We start from the raw sequence: 18,611 nt of genomic DNA on the forward strand, positions 1-18,611 counted from the left end.
AAGTGATAGGCTAACACTGTGTTACGAAGAATTTTTTTTTTTTTTTTTTTTTTTTTTTGGGGGGGGGGGGTTTGTGGTTTATTTCTACAAAGACAGTCGAATTATTTGCTCAAATCAACTATGTCCTAGCTTTTTAATGCACGAAATGAAGGGTGTGACGGATATACGGAAAGTGCTGCTGTTTTCAACTTTATTGTTATAGTGCTATTTAAATACCCCAAGGATGCTGGTGCCCAAATAAGGTAATTCCCTCTACCCATCGAGCGATTTGCACAACACAAAAAAAAAAGATCATTTGTAAAGAGCATTGAAGTCCCTATTAAGTTTCAGAACATTGACACCTATGTTTCAGAGATATTTTCTTTAGAATGAAAATACCCCCCCCCCCCCAAAAAAAAAAAAGCAAATAGAAAAGAGCAATAACCTCAACAAGGGCGATTTTCATATATCCATGGTTACATCATGCCGAATACTTTAACCCAATATAAAAAATAGAAATGGTGAATTAGTCGAAGAGGCAACAATTCCACGCAATAGGCCACCCATGGGTCTTGACGAGGAAACCACAGGGCAGATTGTAACTGGCCCTTAAACAGCATTATGCACAGGTACAGAGAAATAGTTTCCCCATATACTCCTTCAATATAAAAGTATAATGAACGTGAAAACGATTTGTATGAACCAAACGATTTTGAAAAACTTACAAAAAACTCGCTGTTAAGATTCATACTGTCCATTTTGGTAATGACAGCAAAATTCATGTCAGTTCTGTGAACAATACCCAAGGGAACATGTTTACATCTGTTTAATAACACAAAGATAGCAAAAACGTCATAAAGGGCATAACAGGGTTCAACAGAACTTCATATTATTTTATTTCATCTTGCTTGAACACTTTTATTGAAAGTCAAATTTTATGTAAACCTAATGGTGATAGAGATACAAATATAAAACTCAATCCATTTTTAGGAAATTAGTCTTGTCCTCTTTCTGATACTGCAATTAACCCTTTGAACCTTACTGCTATAGTTTTCATGTAAATAAAAAAAACATGCAAAATATGGTAAAAATTGCATAAACACGCTTAAATGGGTTTTGGGATAAACTTGAAATTTTTCTTCCATTCGTTAGGGTTTTGAAATTTATGGCAAAAACTGTTGTCTGATCCTTATAAAGAGTGCCAAAAAAATTAAATATGAAATTGAAATTTTATAGAAAAGAAAGCCCATGACCATGGATACTAAATGTCCCAAATAAATGCAAACGTTTTGGAGTTCTTGTACAATGTTGATGACAGACGAATGGACAGACGGCAATACACCATCGAAATTGCCAGGCATATAACAATCAGGAAAAAAATACTGGTTTCTGGCCCTTTTGCGGCCCCTCATTTTTACTTGGCTCAAGACACATGCCAAAAATCAATCCCAATCTTCCTTTTGTGGTATGGCAACTTCAACTGGTAAAATTCACTTTTTTTCAAAATCATTGTTCAAACATAAGAAAATAAATTTGTTTCAGGTCCCCTTTAAGCCCTTATTAAAAATGTTCAAGCCTTAACCCCCCCCCCATCCAATTCTTCCTTTGGTGGTATGGCACTTTGTAACAAGAGATATCAATTCATTAATAGCCCAGTTATTGTCTGGAATTCAGCATTTTTCTGGTCCCCTTTTTGGTCCGAAATTAACAAATGTTCATAATCAATCCCTGTCTTACCATAGTAGTATAAGAAACAAGAGGCTCCCAGGAGCCTGAATTGCTCACCTGGTTAGAATTTTGCCTTCTACGGGCAATAACTCTAATAAGGAGCTGTCCTCCAATTTTGACTGAAAAAACTTTGATAGGACTTATCATGAGGATCACTTCATCAATTGAAAGTTAATTTGTATCTATTCTAGTTATCACGATATTGGCTGAAAACTGCTAAAAACATCATTTTTTCGCCTTTCAAGGGCAATTACTTAGTCGTCATCCAACATCTTTAATCACCTGCACACTTTTGTAGGCCTTATCATAAGGATCATTTCAGCTATTGCAGTTTCTTTCTATCTATCAAACTTTTCAAGATATTGGCTGAAAACTGTTAAGAAAATCCTTTCATGCTTCACCTTTCAAGGGCAGTAACTCCAACAAGGAGTCGTCCGACAACTTTTGATCCAATGCAGACTTTTGGTCTCACTAACCACTTCTAACGTTTCCATTACTTTACATGTTAAAAAAGTAATTTTCAAAGTCTCATTGTGAATTCCCAGGACAAATGACATCTTAAAGTTGCATACTGTTGCGAAGTTTGGAAAATAAGGCTTCCAAAATCATTACGCTAATGGTACGATGATAGTAGAAATTCTTCAGAAAATTTACTTGAATAAATAATACTGAAAATCCACATTTTTACCTGTTCTGCTAACTGACAGCATGGAGGCAAATTACTCACACATGTAAACAATATTCATACACTTTTGCAGTTAATTACATATATGATTTTAAAGTACACATTCTCAGCTTCATTTTGACTACTTTTAATCATAATACACACAAATAATGCACTTACAATGCATATGTCTAGGTTCAGTGTGTTTTTGGTATTACATAGGGGGGTGGCCATTTGACCCGGAAGTGGTTAGTGAGACCTTTGTAGGCCTAGAGTAATTGCCCTTGAAAAGCAGTTTTCAGCCAATATCCTAAAAACTATAATAGATAGAAATTAACTTTCAATTGATGAAATGATCCTTACGAAAGAATTTGGCTTAACCGTACTGTTTTGAATAAGGGTAACAACAGAATTACCAAACACAAATTCGATCCACAATCAAGTCCAAAATGAATCTGGCAAAATAGATATTACACCACTGGAGCAGCTGGTACTGCAATGGTCCTGACTTGGTTCATTGCTCATTATTTTAGAAACAAATGAGTATTTTTCAACCAAGGATTGATATCTTAAAAGAATTTATGAAGTAGTTAGTACTTGCTCTAGCATAGCGAATCAATTGTAAAATATAAACACCATATGCAGGAGATGATGGAATATTGCTGCACAGGTAAGGAAAATTTATATTAAAATTAAAGTCGTATCTTTTATCATAAATCTTAGTGTTTACAAAAGACCACTGTCACTGTTGTCAAAAAAGGTGCAGAACAAGCTGTTTTTGTAGTCTCCATCATCTTGAACTTTGGTGGATATATTGAAGGTAATCATTTACCAAAAGATGGGTTGCTGACTGACAACACATCATCAATATATCTGTATGTAAAATTAAATGATTTAGCATCTTTCATATTTTTATTCTTGATGAGATTCTGAAGAAATTCAGTCTTTTGAATACAAAAACATATCGGCTAGGAGAGGAGCACAGTTAGTGCCCATTGATATGCCAACTCGCTGAAATAAACCTCCTCCGAATGTGACAAACATGTTATCATTGAGGAAATCAAGTACATTGTAAGCCTGCTTTTCTGTGTAGCACACTTTGTCCTTCTGCGATATTTTAGAAAAAATATGTGGATTTGTAACTTAAGAACAACATAATTTTTTGAAACAAGATTTACAAACAAGTCCTTTCAAATGAAATTCCTATTTTTCAAAAGTTTGGAGAGATTGAATTTCCAAAAAGCTGTGGGATTTTAGGTTCTGAAGTAAATATACACAAAAACTTTCTGATCCTTATGTTTTATTCATAATAACAGCGGCCATATAGTTCTAGGGAACAAAAATCTCCACTTCAGTTCTATGCAGCATACACTAAAGAACATTCATACCAAGTTTGGTTCAAATTGGTCAGTAGTTTCATAGGAGAAGAGTCTTGAAAAATTGTTAATGAAGACAGACAATGTTTACGATGGAAGCAAGCGATGGCAATAGCTCACATGGCCGTTGGCCAGGTGAACTAAAAACTTAGTATGTTCCCTTATTTGATACTCCCACTCCCCACTTTGATAACATGCAGCTTTTGACCTCCATATTGATTTGTATCAAAATCTGAAATAGGAGGTGCACAATGGGAATATGTAATAAAGATTCTGTAAAAGTTCCATTCAATTCCATTCAGTTGTATAGGAGGAGTAAAGGATAATAGAGGAGTCCCCCAAAAATGTACCCAAATTCAAAAATGACAAAGCTCATGTTTTCTATGTGAAACCCCCAAATAGATTTGGCTCAAGATCTACAATACGAGGTGTACAACATGTAATAAAAAATCTGTGAAAGATGAATTTAATTCCATTCAGTGGTATACAAGGAGTAACGTTACAGATAAGAGATGGGTCCACCTGTGTAATAGAAGGAAGGAAGTATGGATGGACAGACACCCCTATCACAATATTTCCCCCATTTGCAAGTTGGGGGTATAAACATTATGGAACAATAGACATTCCGTAATGCTTTTACTTGAGTCTATGAAATGCTTAATTTCGTGTCTAATTTTAAAATTGTTGGGGGCTATAACCCCTAAAATCAATACTAACCTCCTTTTGGTAGTTTGGAACCTTTTTATATAATTTCATAAAGATTAACTGACTAATATTCAAATTATTGCATGAAAAACCAAGTGTGTACGGATGACCACAGTGCCATATTGTTACATGACCTTAAATTTTTATGATCGTATAAATAACTATACTTTGTAGGTACAAAACATACAAAACTTCAACTATAAAAAATGTATGACATCTAAAAAGTCACTAAAAAACTGTAGACAAGCATTGCAAAGTTGAATTATATATATATATCATTTGTTAAATCATTGCAAATTTCATCTCTGTATAATAAGATGAGTTCATCTTCATTAGATGCTAAGTTCTGTAAGTACTACAATCCCTGTTGAATCTATATCAATACATTAGGTATGATGAGTGGTATCTGTTATATCTATCTCTGTACAATATTAGGTATGATGAGTGGTATCTGTTATATCTATCTCTGTACAATATTAAGTATGATGAGTGGTATCTGCCTTGTTATATATATCTCTGTACAATATTAGGTATGATGAGGACTAATATACTTGTTGAATCTACCTCTGTACAATTTTGAACACTATCATCCTTGTTGAATCTATCTCTGTACAATGTTAAGTATGATGAACACTATCATCCTTGTTGAGTCTATTTCTGTACAACATTGAAGATCATCCTTGTTGAGTCTATTTCTGTACAATATTGAGGATCATCCTTGTTGAATCTATCTTTGTTGAGTATGATGAGTGCTATCATCCTTGTTGAATCTATCTCTGTACAATGTTAAGTTTGATGAGCATTACCAAACTTGTTATTTCTATCCTTGTATGCTTTTAAATCATGGAAGAATACATCTTTGTAAACCACTTGTTACTGATAAAACATCAGAACTGGCAGATGGAGTTCCATAAATGTCTTTGTTTTTTTCATGCTTTATCTTTGGTAAATCTTTGCTGAAATAAACAGTGAGAATGTCATTTGTAATTTTCATTAGCATACATGTGCTGAAAAAGAATGAAAATGAATGCAACTATCATGCACCAAAAGACTAGACACCACAGTAAAATAACAATATGTAACACTCTCAACCAGATACAAAAGTTTAGCTTAGAAGCAAAATTCAAAATGACCTCTCATTAAGATACAGAAGCTTAAATCTTAACTTAAAATAAAGCAGAACTCATGTGACCCCTTTCCAAGTGTGTGTGTGTGTGAGGATATAACTAGGAACATTACAAGCAAAACTTATTTGGTGATGCCCCTCCATCCCAAAAAACATATAGGAAACCATTTAGACTGTTAAAAATGAGGATAAATGGCATCATACAAGAAAGAATTTGTGAAAATTTCAATAAAATCCATTTGCTGGTTTAAGAACAGGTACGGATAAGATGGTCCTTTTTGTTAAGAACAGGTCCGGATAATAAGATGGTCCTTTTTGTTAAGAACAGGTACGGATAAGAAGATCGTCCTTTTTGTGGACCAATGACAAAGTCCATGTTTTGTAACAGATGGAAAAATAAAATAGGTACATAATGACATCTTTTGATAAAGACTTTGTGAATGTTTCAACAAATTTCATTCAACATTTTCAGAGAAGTTGTAGATTAGAATTGATGATAGACAAACAGCATTTGCTTTGCTTGGAGCATAATAATAGAAAATAATTAAGGATTTTTATTTCCAAATTTTTGTGTTAGTTGCTGTTAAACTCATAAAATATGTTGTCAACATATTTTTATGACATGTAAAGATGGTACATGTATATATATATACATGATATATATGTGTATAAACAAATATTTCTAAAAAATAAAGCATATCAAAAAAATATGTAAAAAAGTATTTGTGAAAATTTCATTCAATTCCTTTCAGGGGTATAAGAGAAATAATGGATAAGGTACTGGTTCACCCATTTGCCCATATTAAAAAATGACAAAAGTCCAATGTGAAACATCCAAATTGTTTGGATCAAAATCTGAAATAAAAAGTGCACAATGAGAACATATTATAAAGATTCTGCAAAAGTTTAATTCAGTTCCATTCTGTGGCATGGGAGGAGTAACAGATAAGAGATGCCCCTCACCCTGTGTAACAGAAGGACATATGGACACCCCTATCACTATAGATCCCCCATTTTGCAAGTGGGGGTATAAAAAAGGTTTAATGTTGCAATTATAACAAACCTCACAATTTGGTTGATTCTTAAAAATAATTGAGGAGATATGGTTGTAAAAGATGTAACAATAGACATGTGAGAGTAATCTAATCAAATGTCATACAGATTATGGTAACGGACAGATATTTACCTTCTATTATTAGAGAATTTTGAAAGCATGTCCTTCAGATTCAGTTGTTTATTGTTTACAGGTATTTTCTTAGATAATCCTGAGACCCTACATCCAGACGTGAGAGAAGCTGAAAATTAGAATATTTATTTAGCTGCAAAATTATAAATCCTCCACTTAGATATGAAAATATTATTTTTCTTCTTCAAATATCCAATACCTGCTCATTATAACTGAAATGAAATGAATATATCATAATTAAGACTTCTGAACAGAGTATCATAAAAGAGAAAATTGTTGTTGTTAACACTGTTTTTGATGTTCTATATTGTATATTATCTTGAAGGGCTTTGATATTGTCAAATCAGATTTTCCTTAATTGTGTGTTTTTTTTAGTAGTTATAGTTTTGTGTGTGAGGGTCTAAGAGAAGATTAGCTTGTAAATTAACTGTGTAACCCTCTCAAAATAAAGATTTTATTATTATTATTATTATTATTATTATTATTATTATTATTATAATTTGGCTTTGTTTGGATGACACTGAAATTTTCAAGGTATCAATGACAGCGAGTTGATTATGGAAATTTCTTGCATCAAGAGAAATACATTTTCAGTTTCTACATTAAGGTGATGTGAGAAATTTCATAATCGACAACCTAAAGTTGTAGATTCTGCCTCTAATTTTTTCAAAACAAAAACACAGGTGTCATTCCACATATGTGTCAAGGCAGATAATCTAGATATCATCTATGACCTCAACAGCTGTTATGGGAGGACAATGTAAATAAACTGTTATCTCGCCTGTTCGATATTGTCAATATAATAGTGTGTTTGTTATATATATTTTTCGTGTTGCTTTCATATTTTGTATAATAATATGATATTATAAAATGATCATTTTTGTGTTACCACTACATAATGCACTAGACTGCGGGGGTATATCCATTCAATTGGCATGAATTCGTAAAGCAATGATGGTAATGCATCTGTACACCAAATATCACTGACCTAGCATTAAGATGTTCATGTTGAAATGAACTTATCAGAAAACTTAATGTTAAACTTTAACATTAAATTTTCTAAGTCAACAGACCATGACTGCGGGGGTATATGTGTAAAATTGGCATGAATTTGTGATGCAATGATGGTAATGCACTTCACAGTTTATCCAAAAAAAAAAAAATAAAATAAAATAAAACCATTAATAACCCTCATCTTGTTTTAAACAAGTGATTGATTAGAAGGTCAAACAAACATATATGAAGAGTTTTATAACATATGTAACTAGAAAAATAACATTGCAGAAATAAGATTCCTGTCACTCCTGTTAAACACTCAAAATGAATGATATTCCCTTGCAAAGTCAGACAAAAAAACACAGAATTCCAACCAATACTTGGATCTAGTGCAAGAAGATTGCTGCCACTAATTACTCAAATTGAAGTGTATTAATGACTTAAATTTTCGGGATGCCAGAGATAAAATGGAAAATACAAATGTATACTTAAAGTGAACAAAGTGCCAGTTCCAAGAATAATTTTGGTGTTGCCTAGTACATTTAGGCATTACATAGGGGTTTGGAGACTTCACACTTCAAACATTGATATTTTAAGTCCATTGTGTACTTCAGTTGTTTCAAGGTTCCTTACACCTAGATAATCATTATGGCCTGACCTACAACCAAAAATGTATACTGGCCAGTGAAATCAATAATTAAATACTTTTGCCACATGACAAAAATGTCTTCCTTCATACTTTACCTTCAGAACCAAGAATAACTTAAAAAGTAGATATCTTAGAGCTATGGATGGCTAAGGATATTGAAAACTTTGTGTAAATTTTGAATATCATTCTTATTTAAGTGAAGAATAGTTTTCTGCATTAATAACAGATAGGGTCAAAGATATACCCTGTTTAATCTTTGATAGGTAATCAAGTTAATTCATGAATTGTCGGTATTGGAAAACAGCTTTCCAATGGAAGTGGCCTATTTCATCACTAAACAAAAATGTCCTTAAGGGCCATGGGAGCTTTTGGCATTCGTGGTTTTTGTACTCAAGTGTCTTTTCTAAGCCTTATCATAAAGATCATGTCATGAATAATAGAACTGAATGTTTCTAAATGTAATGGCTTTCAAAATTTTGGCTAAAAACAGCAAAAAAAATCCAACATCAGTTCTCATTTTAAAGGGCAATAACTCAAATAAGAAAGCCTACAACTGACTCCTGTATGAAAGATCACTACTGGAGTGTTTCTATCTATAATGTTTTTTTTTTTTACAAGATATTTCATAAAATTGCAAAAAAAAACATCAGTTTTCAATTTTCAAGGTCAATAACTTTAAACAAGTACTATCTTCTTAAAAGATAGCAGATGCAGTAAAATTTTGTTCTTTTAACTTCTAAGTTTCTACATTTATTTCAAGAAAAGAACACATGGCACGCAATTTCAAATTTTAAATACATATTTTTCAAATGCCACTAATTTATCAGTATTTGGCCAATTGGGAAATAGAATTACGATCAAGGGACATGCATTTCCATAGAAGAGCGTCCTTAAGGTCAAAGGATAAAAAGCAAAACTACCGACTGCATCCGCAAAAAATTCAACACAAAGGGACTTTTGAGGAGGTCTTCACACAAAGGAGCCTGGGTGGATATATATATATATATTTTTCTCTATCTTGTATAGTTTTTCAAGATGTATCTTGAAATAATGGCTTTTCCCAATGTTCTATAAACAGACATGGCAGCCATGTTTTTTTTCATGGATCAAAAATAATACCACATTTTTGTGCAAGATACCCTGAAGATTGTTCATTTAAATTTGTTAAGTTGTTTTAGCAAGGAAGATGTTAGAGGAATTGCTAGACAAAAACAAGGAAGAACCATCAGATGGTGGAAAAAGCTTACATGGCCCTTTCGAAAGGTGAGCTAAAAACAAAATTGATGTTGAGCACGGCCTATTTTACTCATGCGAAAAATAGTCAAAAAAATATTCAGTTAGACATGACCTCTTATACTCATCAGATGAAAAGTCAAATATATTACACTTCTGTTTGACCTCTAAAAATAATTAGAGGAAAAAGTCAAAGAAAGATCCTGTTTAGTATGGCCTTCTAAGAGTGTCTGTCTGTAGTGTTTATATCAATATGTGTTGTTTAAGAAGATCTACATAGTGGTTGGGAAGGAAATTTTTGAAGGGGCCATTTTGAGGATTTTACTAAGATATTCATAATTTGAAAGACCCATTTGTTAAGAAACTGTATAATTCTCATTGACATAAGGAACCATTTCCAACGAGAAAGGGCAAATGGCTCCTGGATCCTTGCCTTCCCAATCCCTGTCTATAAATCTAAACTGCTTCTTGATACATTTTAACCGATTCCATCAAGTATGTTCACTTAAACATATTCTTGAGCATCTGTAGGACTGCAATTGTTTTGAATTAATTGTCACTTCCTTTATGTAAGAAAACTTCAGGAAAGATACATTTTACACAAAGCAGAAATACCAGAATTCAATGATCCTCACATTCTTTTGAAAGTTTAAACAGATTTAGTGAGGTCATTCTTTAAATATCATTTGAAAATCAAATACATGTATAAGACAAATGAACTGACTAAAATGTAAAAAGAAAACAAAATATATTTAGAATGGCCTATAATGTCTGAATACAAGCGTTATTCAAAACTAAATGTGTGAAATTTAAGAACATTAATGAGCATGCTCATAATATCCTATGCACCCACATTTGTCCTCTTTGGAAGAACTTAGTCCCAATACCCCAAAAAGTGGCTCCCTTCACCCATTTGTTAAAATCAATCCCTTCCAAATTGCTAGTAACCATTCAACAAAGTTAAAGGGAGATCATTCAAAATATGGAGGTGCTATCAAAATGACAAGCCCAAATAATTTTTTTTTCTAATTATAAAAGTAGTCCCCTTTGACCAATTTCTGCGAAAAAATAAATCCCATCCAAATGGAAGCTTCTATAGTTACTATAAACTATTCCCTAAAGTTTAGAAGAAATCAGGGAAAAAATGGAGACAAGCCTAAATCTTTGATTTTTTTAAACTAATTCACCCCCCTCCCCAAAAAAAAAAGTGGTCCCCTGTCACCAATTTCTGTTAAAATCCATCTCATCAAAGCTTTTATAGTAACTAACCATTCACCAAATTTTTAAGGCAATCAGTTCAAAAATAGAGGCACTATCCTTGCAACAACATAATGTAATGGACACATGTATGGTGGACAGACGGGTCAAACCTTAGTTGTATGGGGCATAAGTGGAGTATAATAAATAACTAACCTTTTGTAATATCTTTTACAGCACCAGTCTGTAATACAACAAAGTTCAATATTTACTAAACAGAGTACTACTATGATAAAATGATAACTCAGAAAACACTAGACTCCCCTGACCAGTACTTGATAATAATAAATACTTTGATTTGTGTGGTTGATTAATAAAAATTGTCTTTAAATGTTAGTGTTTTCCTCTTCATCATGTTCCAATATAAAAGTTCAATAAGGTAAATGGTTGAGAGTGTGCAGTAGGGCTCTGTGTCAGACTACAATTTCAACAATAAATATTGATGTTTTCACATGGGCTCAGGTCACTATCTATACAACAGGTAAACGAAAGGTCGTACTTAGCATGACAACCATTGTTGTAAGTAGTTAATTAATGACAAATTGTAAATTTCAATAAAACCCAGGTTCTTCTAATACAGATATAAATAATAAAAAAAAAAGTGTGGAAAACTTTAAATTCACTGAAAAGTCCAAGGGTTGTAACTTCCATAAAAATCAATCTACTGTAACCGAAGTTGAACTTATGAAACTTCTCATAGTAAGACTACATACAAAATATAAAATCAGTTGGTAAAAGCAATACAAAAAAAACTGCGGAAAACTTAATCTGTAACTCTTCATAATAAGGCTGCATACCAAAAACAAACTTATTTGGTAAAAACATTACAAAACAGTGCGGAAAACGCGGACGGATGGATGCCCGGTATTTCCATGTCCCCTCGCAATGTGTCATGGGTGACTAAGAACTGTATTTAAAATCTAAAGGGATCCGAACACCAGCTTTTACATATTGTCAAACACCTACAAAATTTTAGATTACCGAACTGCTAATATAACGAGAAGTTGACCAGAAAAAACATTATACATATATATGATAAATACACAAGTCAACTTGAGTCTAGGAAACAGAATTTAACACTGCAGAGATGAGATTTGATGGATATTTTACACAAAAATCTAATATTTGCGTAAATATATCATTTGAAATATACTAACTTATTTAAAACACATTCAAGAAAAAAGTTCATTAATCTTGTGCATCTTTTTGGTTATTGCGATACCCTCTAACAATGAATGAATCATGAATCCCCCCAATCAACCCTGAGTTATTGCGATACCCTCTAACGATGAATGAATTCCCCCAATCAACCCTGAAGATTGAAACAGACCTCAGTAATTGATAGGTGAGGCACATGCAGACGACTTTCGCTTAAACCTTAAGTTTATAAATATAATGATGGGATATTAGTGGTTGTGCATCAATATAAGTAGTAACCAGAAAACACTAGATCTAACAATACAATGCATTGCCATACAACGCATTATTTAAATGCATTGTATAAAATGTTAACTCCAAGTAAAAGATCATAGGGTCATTGATGCTATTAATTAAGTCATTAATTTGCAACTGCACTTTTAAAAATAGATGGCTTGGATGAAACTATTAACAGAATACTGTACATAAACAAAGGTATAATGGGATGCATGTTGCTTATTTACAATCAGTAAAATGTCTTATAACATTTAAAAAAAAAAAAAAAAACATTTTATAATTAAAGCCAAAAAAATGTACATCTACAATAAGTAAGAAACTGCAACATATTTTTATTGACAACATACGTTTTACCATTTTCTCAAACATTGACACGAAGAAATCACAACCTACCTTATACTTGGCAATCACTGTACCTATGATAAGTAGTTCTTATGAAGGAGAAAGTGCTAAGCCACACATACATAGCCATCCTTTCTTCCCTAGTCCAAATTTATACAGTTAAATCAGTCAGACTCTGGTAGATGCCATTGCTTTGTTAACAAAGAGTAATCAAGAGAACCAAGGTTATAGCGGTAATCAAAAGAATATAATCCAGGGACAAAGACCTGACATGGAAAACACATACACAACAAAGAATATAAAGTAACTAAAATCATACATACAAAGTAACGAAAGCAAATGAGCAACTCGGACTCCACTAAAAACTGGGAGCATGGACCAGGTGCATCGGTATGGTAAGCGTCCTCTTTTTTCTAGAAACACACGCCGAGTTGCTCGTAAAAAGTCAAGTCCAGGGTAGACGAAAGAGTAATCAAGGGAACCAAGGTTATAGCGGTAATCAAAAGAATGTAATCCAGGGACAAAGGCCAGACATGGAAAACAGACATACACAACAAAGAACATAAAGTAACTAAAATCATACATACAAAGTAACAAAAGTAAATGAGCAACTCGGACTCCTCTAAAAACTGGGAGCATGGACCTGGTGCACCGGTAGGGTAAGCGTCCTCTGCTTTTCTAGAAACACCCAGGAAAACTATGACACGTTGAATAAATCAGTTTTCATGGTGCAGATGGGACCATAAAACTTCTGTAGTGATGACTTCAATCTTTTAGCAACATAACCCTGTTCCAGAAGCCTATTTGTTAGAGTTCTAGCGCAATACAAGAAGTCTGCGTAGTTCGGCAAGCTCTGGCATAACGTATGAGTTGTGATATGAACACTCCATACGCAGGTGCTGAAGGGATGTTGCCACAGATGAAAGGAAAGTTGACAATTCTGAATGAAAAGTCATCACGTTTGTCATAAAGTTTGGTCAATAGTTTTCCTTTACCATTGATTTCTAAGTGTAGGTCAAGATATGAGGCTGACTTCACAGTGTCTGTAGTATCCTTTATCTCAAGTTCTTTTGGGTAGATGCGATGTATCAATCCCCGAAATTAGGATTGTTTAAAGATAATACGTCATCTATATAGTGGAAACTGAGATTAAAGGTTCTAGCTAAACGATATTCTTTCTTTCGGATCAGATCAGCTATAAAGTCAGCCTCATTAGAGTGAAGGAAATGGTCAGCAAGTAAAGGAGCACAATTTGTTCCCATTGAACGCTGACCGTTTGTTGAAAAAAACGTCCACCACACTGGACAAATATATTGTCGATTAAAAATTCCAGCATTTTCTAAACATCTTCCTCTGTATATTTGGAAGATGATTTGGAATTATTTCTTACAAAGTATGAGGAATCTCTACCAAGAACTATATATTTGTATGTAGGTGTACCATCTTTTTTTGGAAAACCAACGATGTATAATGTTTTTAAGTCTGGATTTAACTGAGTATGGAGAATAGAAGTATACAGTGTTGAAAAATCATAGGTTTTAATGCTATTATATTCAGATAATAGTCTTGAACTGATTGTATCCAAAAGATCTTTCGAATTTTTCAGGATCCACATTGAATTAATAACACTACGGGAGTAACAAGTGTTGTGGTAGGACTGTAGACCCTCTTTGACAGCTGTGAATATAGAAGTTTAAAGTTTTGAAAGAGGTTTGGTGGTACATTTTGCAGATCCAGCTATGAAATGTTGTTTTTATGGATTCTTGTGGAGTTTAGGAATCCAGTACATAGACTGTAAATCACAATCATACGAAAAGTCACATTGGTTCAGTCGTAAAAAAAATTCAATTATTTAAAATGTGAATTATCCATCTCTTAAATACACTGCGTATTTATCAGCAAAATGAATACTGGTTATTTTTATTATCACTGGTTAGGTGATGCTTTGATTTTAGAATTTTCAGTTTGAACACTGATGACATAACACTCTGTCGTAATCTTTCTTCTTATTAAAATTGATAGAACTATTGTCTACTTTAACTTAACGTTAGCAGTAAAATTAAATTAAATCAAATCAAATTAAATACATCATCATAAATTTGCAAACACATTACGCAAAAATTATCATGCACTGGTTGGGCGAGTCTATATCTTGATATCTTCTTATCGTCTGGAAACTACCAAGAAACAGACATATGGAAGGATGGACATGCAACTTTCCATCAGGGTAATCACATAACACTTTGCCAATTCATTTGGCAGGGTATTAAAAGCACCAAAGTAATGAAACTTAAAGAATCAACACACTATGAAAAATACACATTGGATGAGTGTAGAATATTTTATGCCTAAAAAAATTTAGGCAACGTACAAACAAGACAAAAACTTGAGAAAATAAAAAAAGTATTGTCTACCTACCAACCCTTGGACTTACATATCTTTTTCACAACATGAGGAATTGTAGAACATGAAAAAAAATGGGTTGACAGAAAGAAACACTTGGGTTCCATATTACTTTAATTTATCATTTCATGATGAGCTAATAAGAATGATCCAAGATACATTGTAATTGATCTTAACCAAACTACATCTCTCAAACCTTAGAGCAAGCAGGGAGACTATCAAATATCTCTGTAACAAGTATACAAAACTTACAGCAAGCAGAGAGACTATCAACAATCTCTGTTACAAGTGTACAAATCTTAGAGCAAGCAGGAAGACTAGTACATGTATCAACAATCTCTGTAACAAGTTTACCAACCTTACAGCAAGCAGGGAGACTAGTACATGTATCAACAATCTCTGTAACAAGTTTACAAACCTTAGAGCAAGCAGGGAGACTAGTACATGTATCAACAATCTCTGTAACAAGTCTACAAACCTTGCAGCAAGCAGGAAGACTATCAACAATCTCTGTTACAAGTGTACAAACCTTACAGCAAGCAGGGAGACTATCAAATATCTCTGTAACAAGTGTACAAACCTTAAAGCAAGCAGGGAGACTATCAACTATCTCTGTAACAAGTGTACAAACCTTAGAGCAAGCAGGGAGACTATCAACAATCTCTGTTACAAGTGTAAAAACCTTAGAGCCAGCAGGGAGACTAGTGCATGTATCAACAATCTCTGTAACAAGTGTACAAACCTTAGAGCAAGCAGGGAGACTAGAACGTGTATCAACAATCTCTGTTACAAGTGTACAAACCTTAGAGCAAGCAGGGAGACTAGTACATGTATCAACAATCTCTGTTACAAGTGTACAAACCTTACAGCAAGCAGGGAGACTATCAACAATCTCTGTAACAAGTTTACAAACCTTAGAGCAAGCAGGGAGACTAGTACATGTATCAACAATCTCTGTAACAAGTTTACAAACCATAGAGCAAGCAGGAAGACTAGTACATGTATCAACAATCTCTGTAACAAGTTTACAAACCTTAGAGCAAGCAGGAAGATTAGTACATGTATCAACAATCTCTGTTACAAGTGTACAAACCTTACAGCAAGCAGGGAGACTATCAACAATCTCTGTAACAAGTTTACAAACCTTTGAGCAAGCAGGGAGACTAGTACATGTATCAACAATCTCTGTAACAAGTTTACAAACCTTTGAGCAAGCAGGGAGACTAGTACATGTATCAACAATCTCTGTAACAAGTGTACAAACCTTAGAGCAAGCAGGGAGACTAGTACATGTATCAACAATCTCTGTTACAAGTTTACAAACCTTAGAGCAAGCAGGAAGATTATCAACAATTATTACTTCAGTTTCACAACCATTTGGAAGAACATCAGAAATCTTCCTTGGTAATTTCATTTCATCACTTTGACAATGGTTTGAAGTTTCCTTATCACAAGAACTGTATGATTTGTCAATATTGTTACAGTCAGAACTATCAATCTGAGGATCTGGTCTACATACTGAATCAGACAGTCTGGGTGTTGAAAACTCTTGTTTTGGAGAGGATACATCAGACATGACTCTTTTAAAAGCATTTCTTGATGATGGACTTGCCTCTATATTTTTGAAATTTGTAGACTTAAACCGACACCAACTGAAAGCTGATTTTGATTCATCTCTTTTAACTTCTACTGGTGTACATCTTTTGGAAGTGTTAAATCCGTGCATCACATTTGAGTGACTTGAGATATTCTCTGGTATTTGTTCTTCCTTGTCATTCTTATCACCTGAATTCTTCATTTCTAGTTTCATTTCATTTTCTGGGGATGATGTAAAAAACCTTCAGTATAAAAAAAAAAAAAAAAAAAAAAAAAAAATATAAGTTAAAGTCATGGAATGGTTCTCTAGAAATTGATCCACATTAAAGTCTAGCTAATAGTGATCCTTTGGTTTCAACAATTCAAACTAAAGGTACCATCAGAAGCACTTTGTTGATGTTCTAGCAATGGAGGCCCAATACTGTAAATGTATTATTATTGATAGTTTCAAAGAATTATCAGTGGTACATAGTGTTAAAAATCTATTTCGCAGGTACTATTTTTATGCTTTTCTTTTCCACTGTAAAAATCAGGGATAATTATAATTTTGATACAGACTGGGGGTCTCGGGACTGCTTAAGGCCCCTTAAGCTCTTGGGTTATTGGTGCAAAATCCTGCATTCTAGGGCTCTCCTTGACAAGAAATTAGTGGATATCAAAATCTTCTTTTTTATGCCTTTGTCAATCTGACGAGTATTAACATTGGATCCTCTATACAAAATTCATCTTGCCATTACAAACTAAAAAAACGGCATGGACCTACATATAAAGTTTCATCAAAATCTGTTGAATGTTTAAGGAGGAGCTGCCTGTGCACCTGATCCATGCTCCCAGTTTTTAGTGGAGTCTGAGTTGCTCATTTGCTTTTGTTACTTTGTATGTATGATTTTAGTTACTTTATGTTCTTTGTTGTGTATGTCTGTTTTCCTTGTCTGGTCTTTGTCTCTGGATTACATTCTTTTGATTACTGCTATAACCTTGGTTCCCTTGATTACTCTTGCCCTCACGTTTTTACAAGTAAAACCCTATAGTTGAATTATCTCCCTTAAGAACTATATTCCTACATGCACAGCTACATATAATGCCCAACCTTTCTATTACGTTTCATCAAAATTTCTTAAGGGATTTAGAAGATGTTATACTTACGATAATGTAGACAGAAAGATTGACAGAGTGATTTCTATATATCCACAAAACTTTGTTTGCTGGGGGTATGGTATAATAAATGAGAAACATTAAAAAGCTCATTCAGAATTTATCAGCAAAAATATCAAAAATATCTAAATCTGGTAAAGGTAAAACAGGAAAATAACATGGTCAGCAAATGCTAGACCAGGTAATGGTAAAACAAGAAAATATGTAGACCAGCTAATGGCAAAACAGGAAAATATCTAGACCAGTTAATGGTTAAACAGGAAAATATCTAACCAGTTAATGGTTAAACAGGAAAATATCTAGAGGAGTTAATGGTAACACAGGTAAAACAGGAAAATATCTAGAGGAGTTAATGGTTAAACAGGTAAAACAGGAAAATATCTAACCAGTTAATGGTTAAACAGGAAAATATCTAGACCAGCTAATGGTCAAACAGGTAAAACAGGAAAACATCTAGACCAGTTAATGGTTAAACAGGTAAAACAGGAAAATATCTAACCAGTTAATGGTTAAACAGGAAAATATCTAGACCAGCTAATGGTTAAACAGGTAAAACAGGAAAATATCTAGACCAGCTTATGATGAAACAGGTAAAATAGGAAAATATCTAAACCAGTTAATGGTTAAACAGGTAAAACAGGAAAATATCTAGACCAGTTAATGGTTAAACAGGTAAAACAGGAAAATATCTAACCAGTTAATGGTTAAACAGGTAAAACAGGAAAATATCTAAACCAGCTAATGGTTAAACAGGTGAAACAGGAAAATATCTAGACCAGCCT

At 33.4% G+C, this 18,611-nt stretch overlaps 1 protein-coding gene across 3 annotated transcripts in view; it reads right to left on the reverse strand.

Annotated features, from left to right (window-relative positions):
* Positions 1 to 858: 858 nt before the first annotated feature.
* Positions 859 to 18,611, reverse strand: part of LOC148623335 (exonuclease 1-like) — a 60,391-nt gene continuing 42,638 nt past the window's right edge. For 2 of the 3 annotated variants that reach the window (XM_088565117.1, XM_088565116.1), the window contains exons 11-14: positions 16,403 to 16,916; positions 11,056 to 11,083; positions 6,765 to 6,873; positions 859 to 5,408 (exon numbers count right to left, since the gene is read on the reverse strand). In XM_088565117.1, coding sequence (XP_088421243.1) covers positions 5,294 to 5,408; positions 6,765 to 6,873; positions 11,056 to 11,083; positions 16,403 to 16,916 — 766 coding nt within the window. In that variant the 3' untranslated portion in view covers positions 859 to 5,293. The remainder of the gene's footprint in view (positions 5,409 to 6,764; positions 6,874 to 11,055; positions 11,084 to 16,402; positions 16,917 to 18,611) is intronic. The other variant, XM_088565118.1, reaches the window with a different exon arrangement.

Source organism: Perna viridis, chromosome 2 (assembly GCF_037379345.1).
Source record: "Perna viridis isolate PV_CMFRI_1.1 ecotype Kerala chromosome 2, ASM3737934v1, whole genome shotgun sequence".
NCBI classification, from domain to species: Eukaryota; Metazoa; Mollusca; class Bivalvia; order Mytilida; family Mytilidae; genus Perna; species Perna viridis.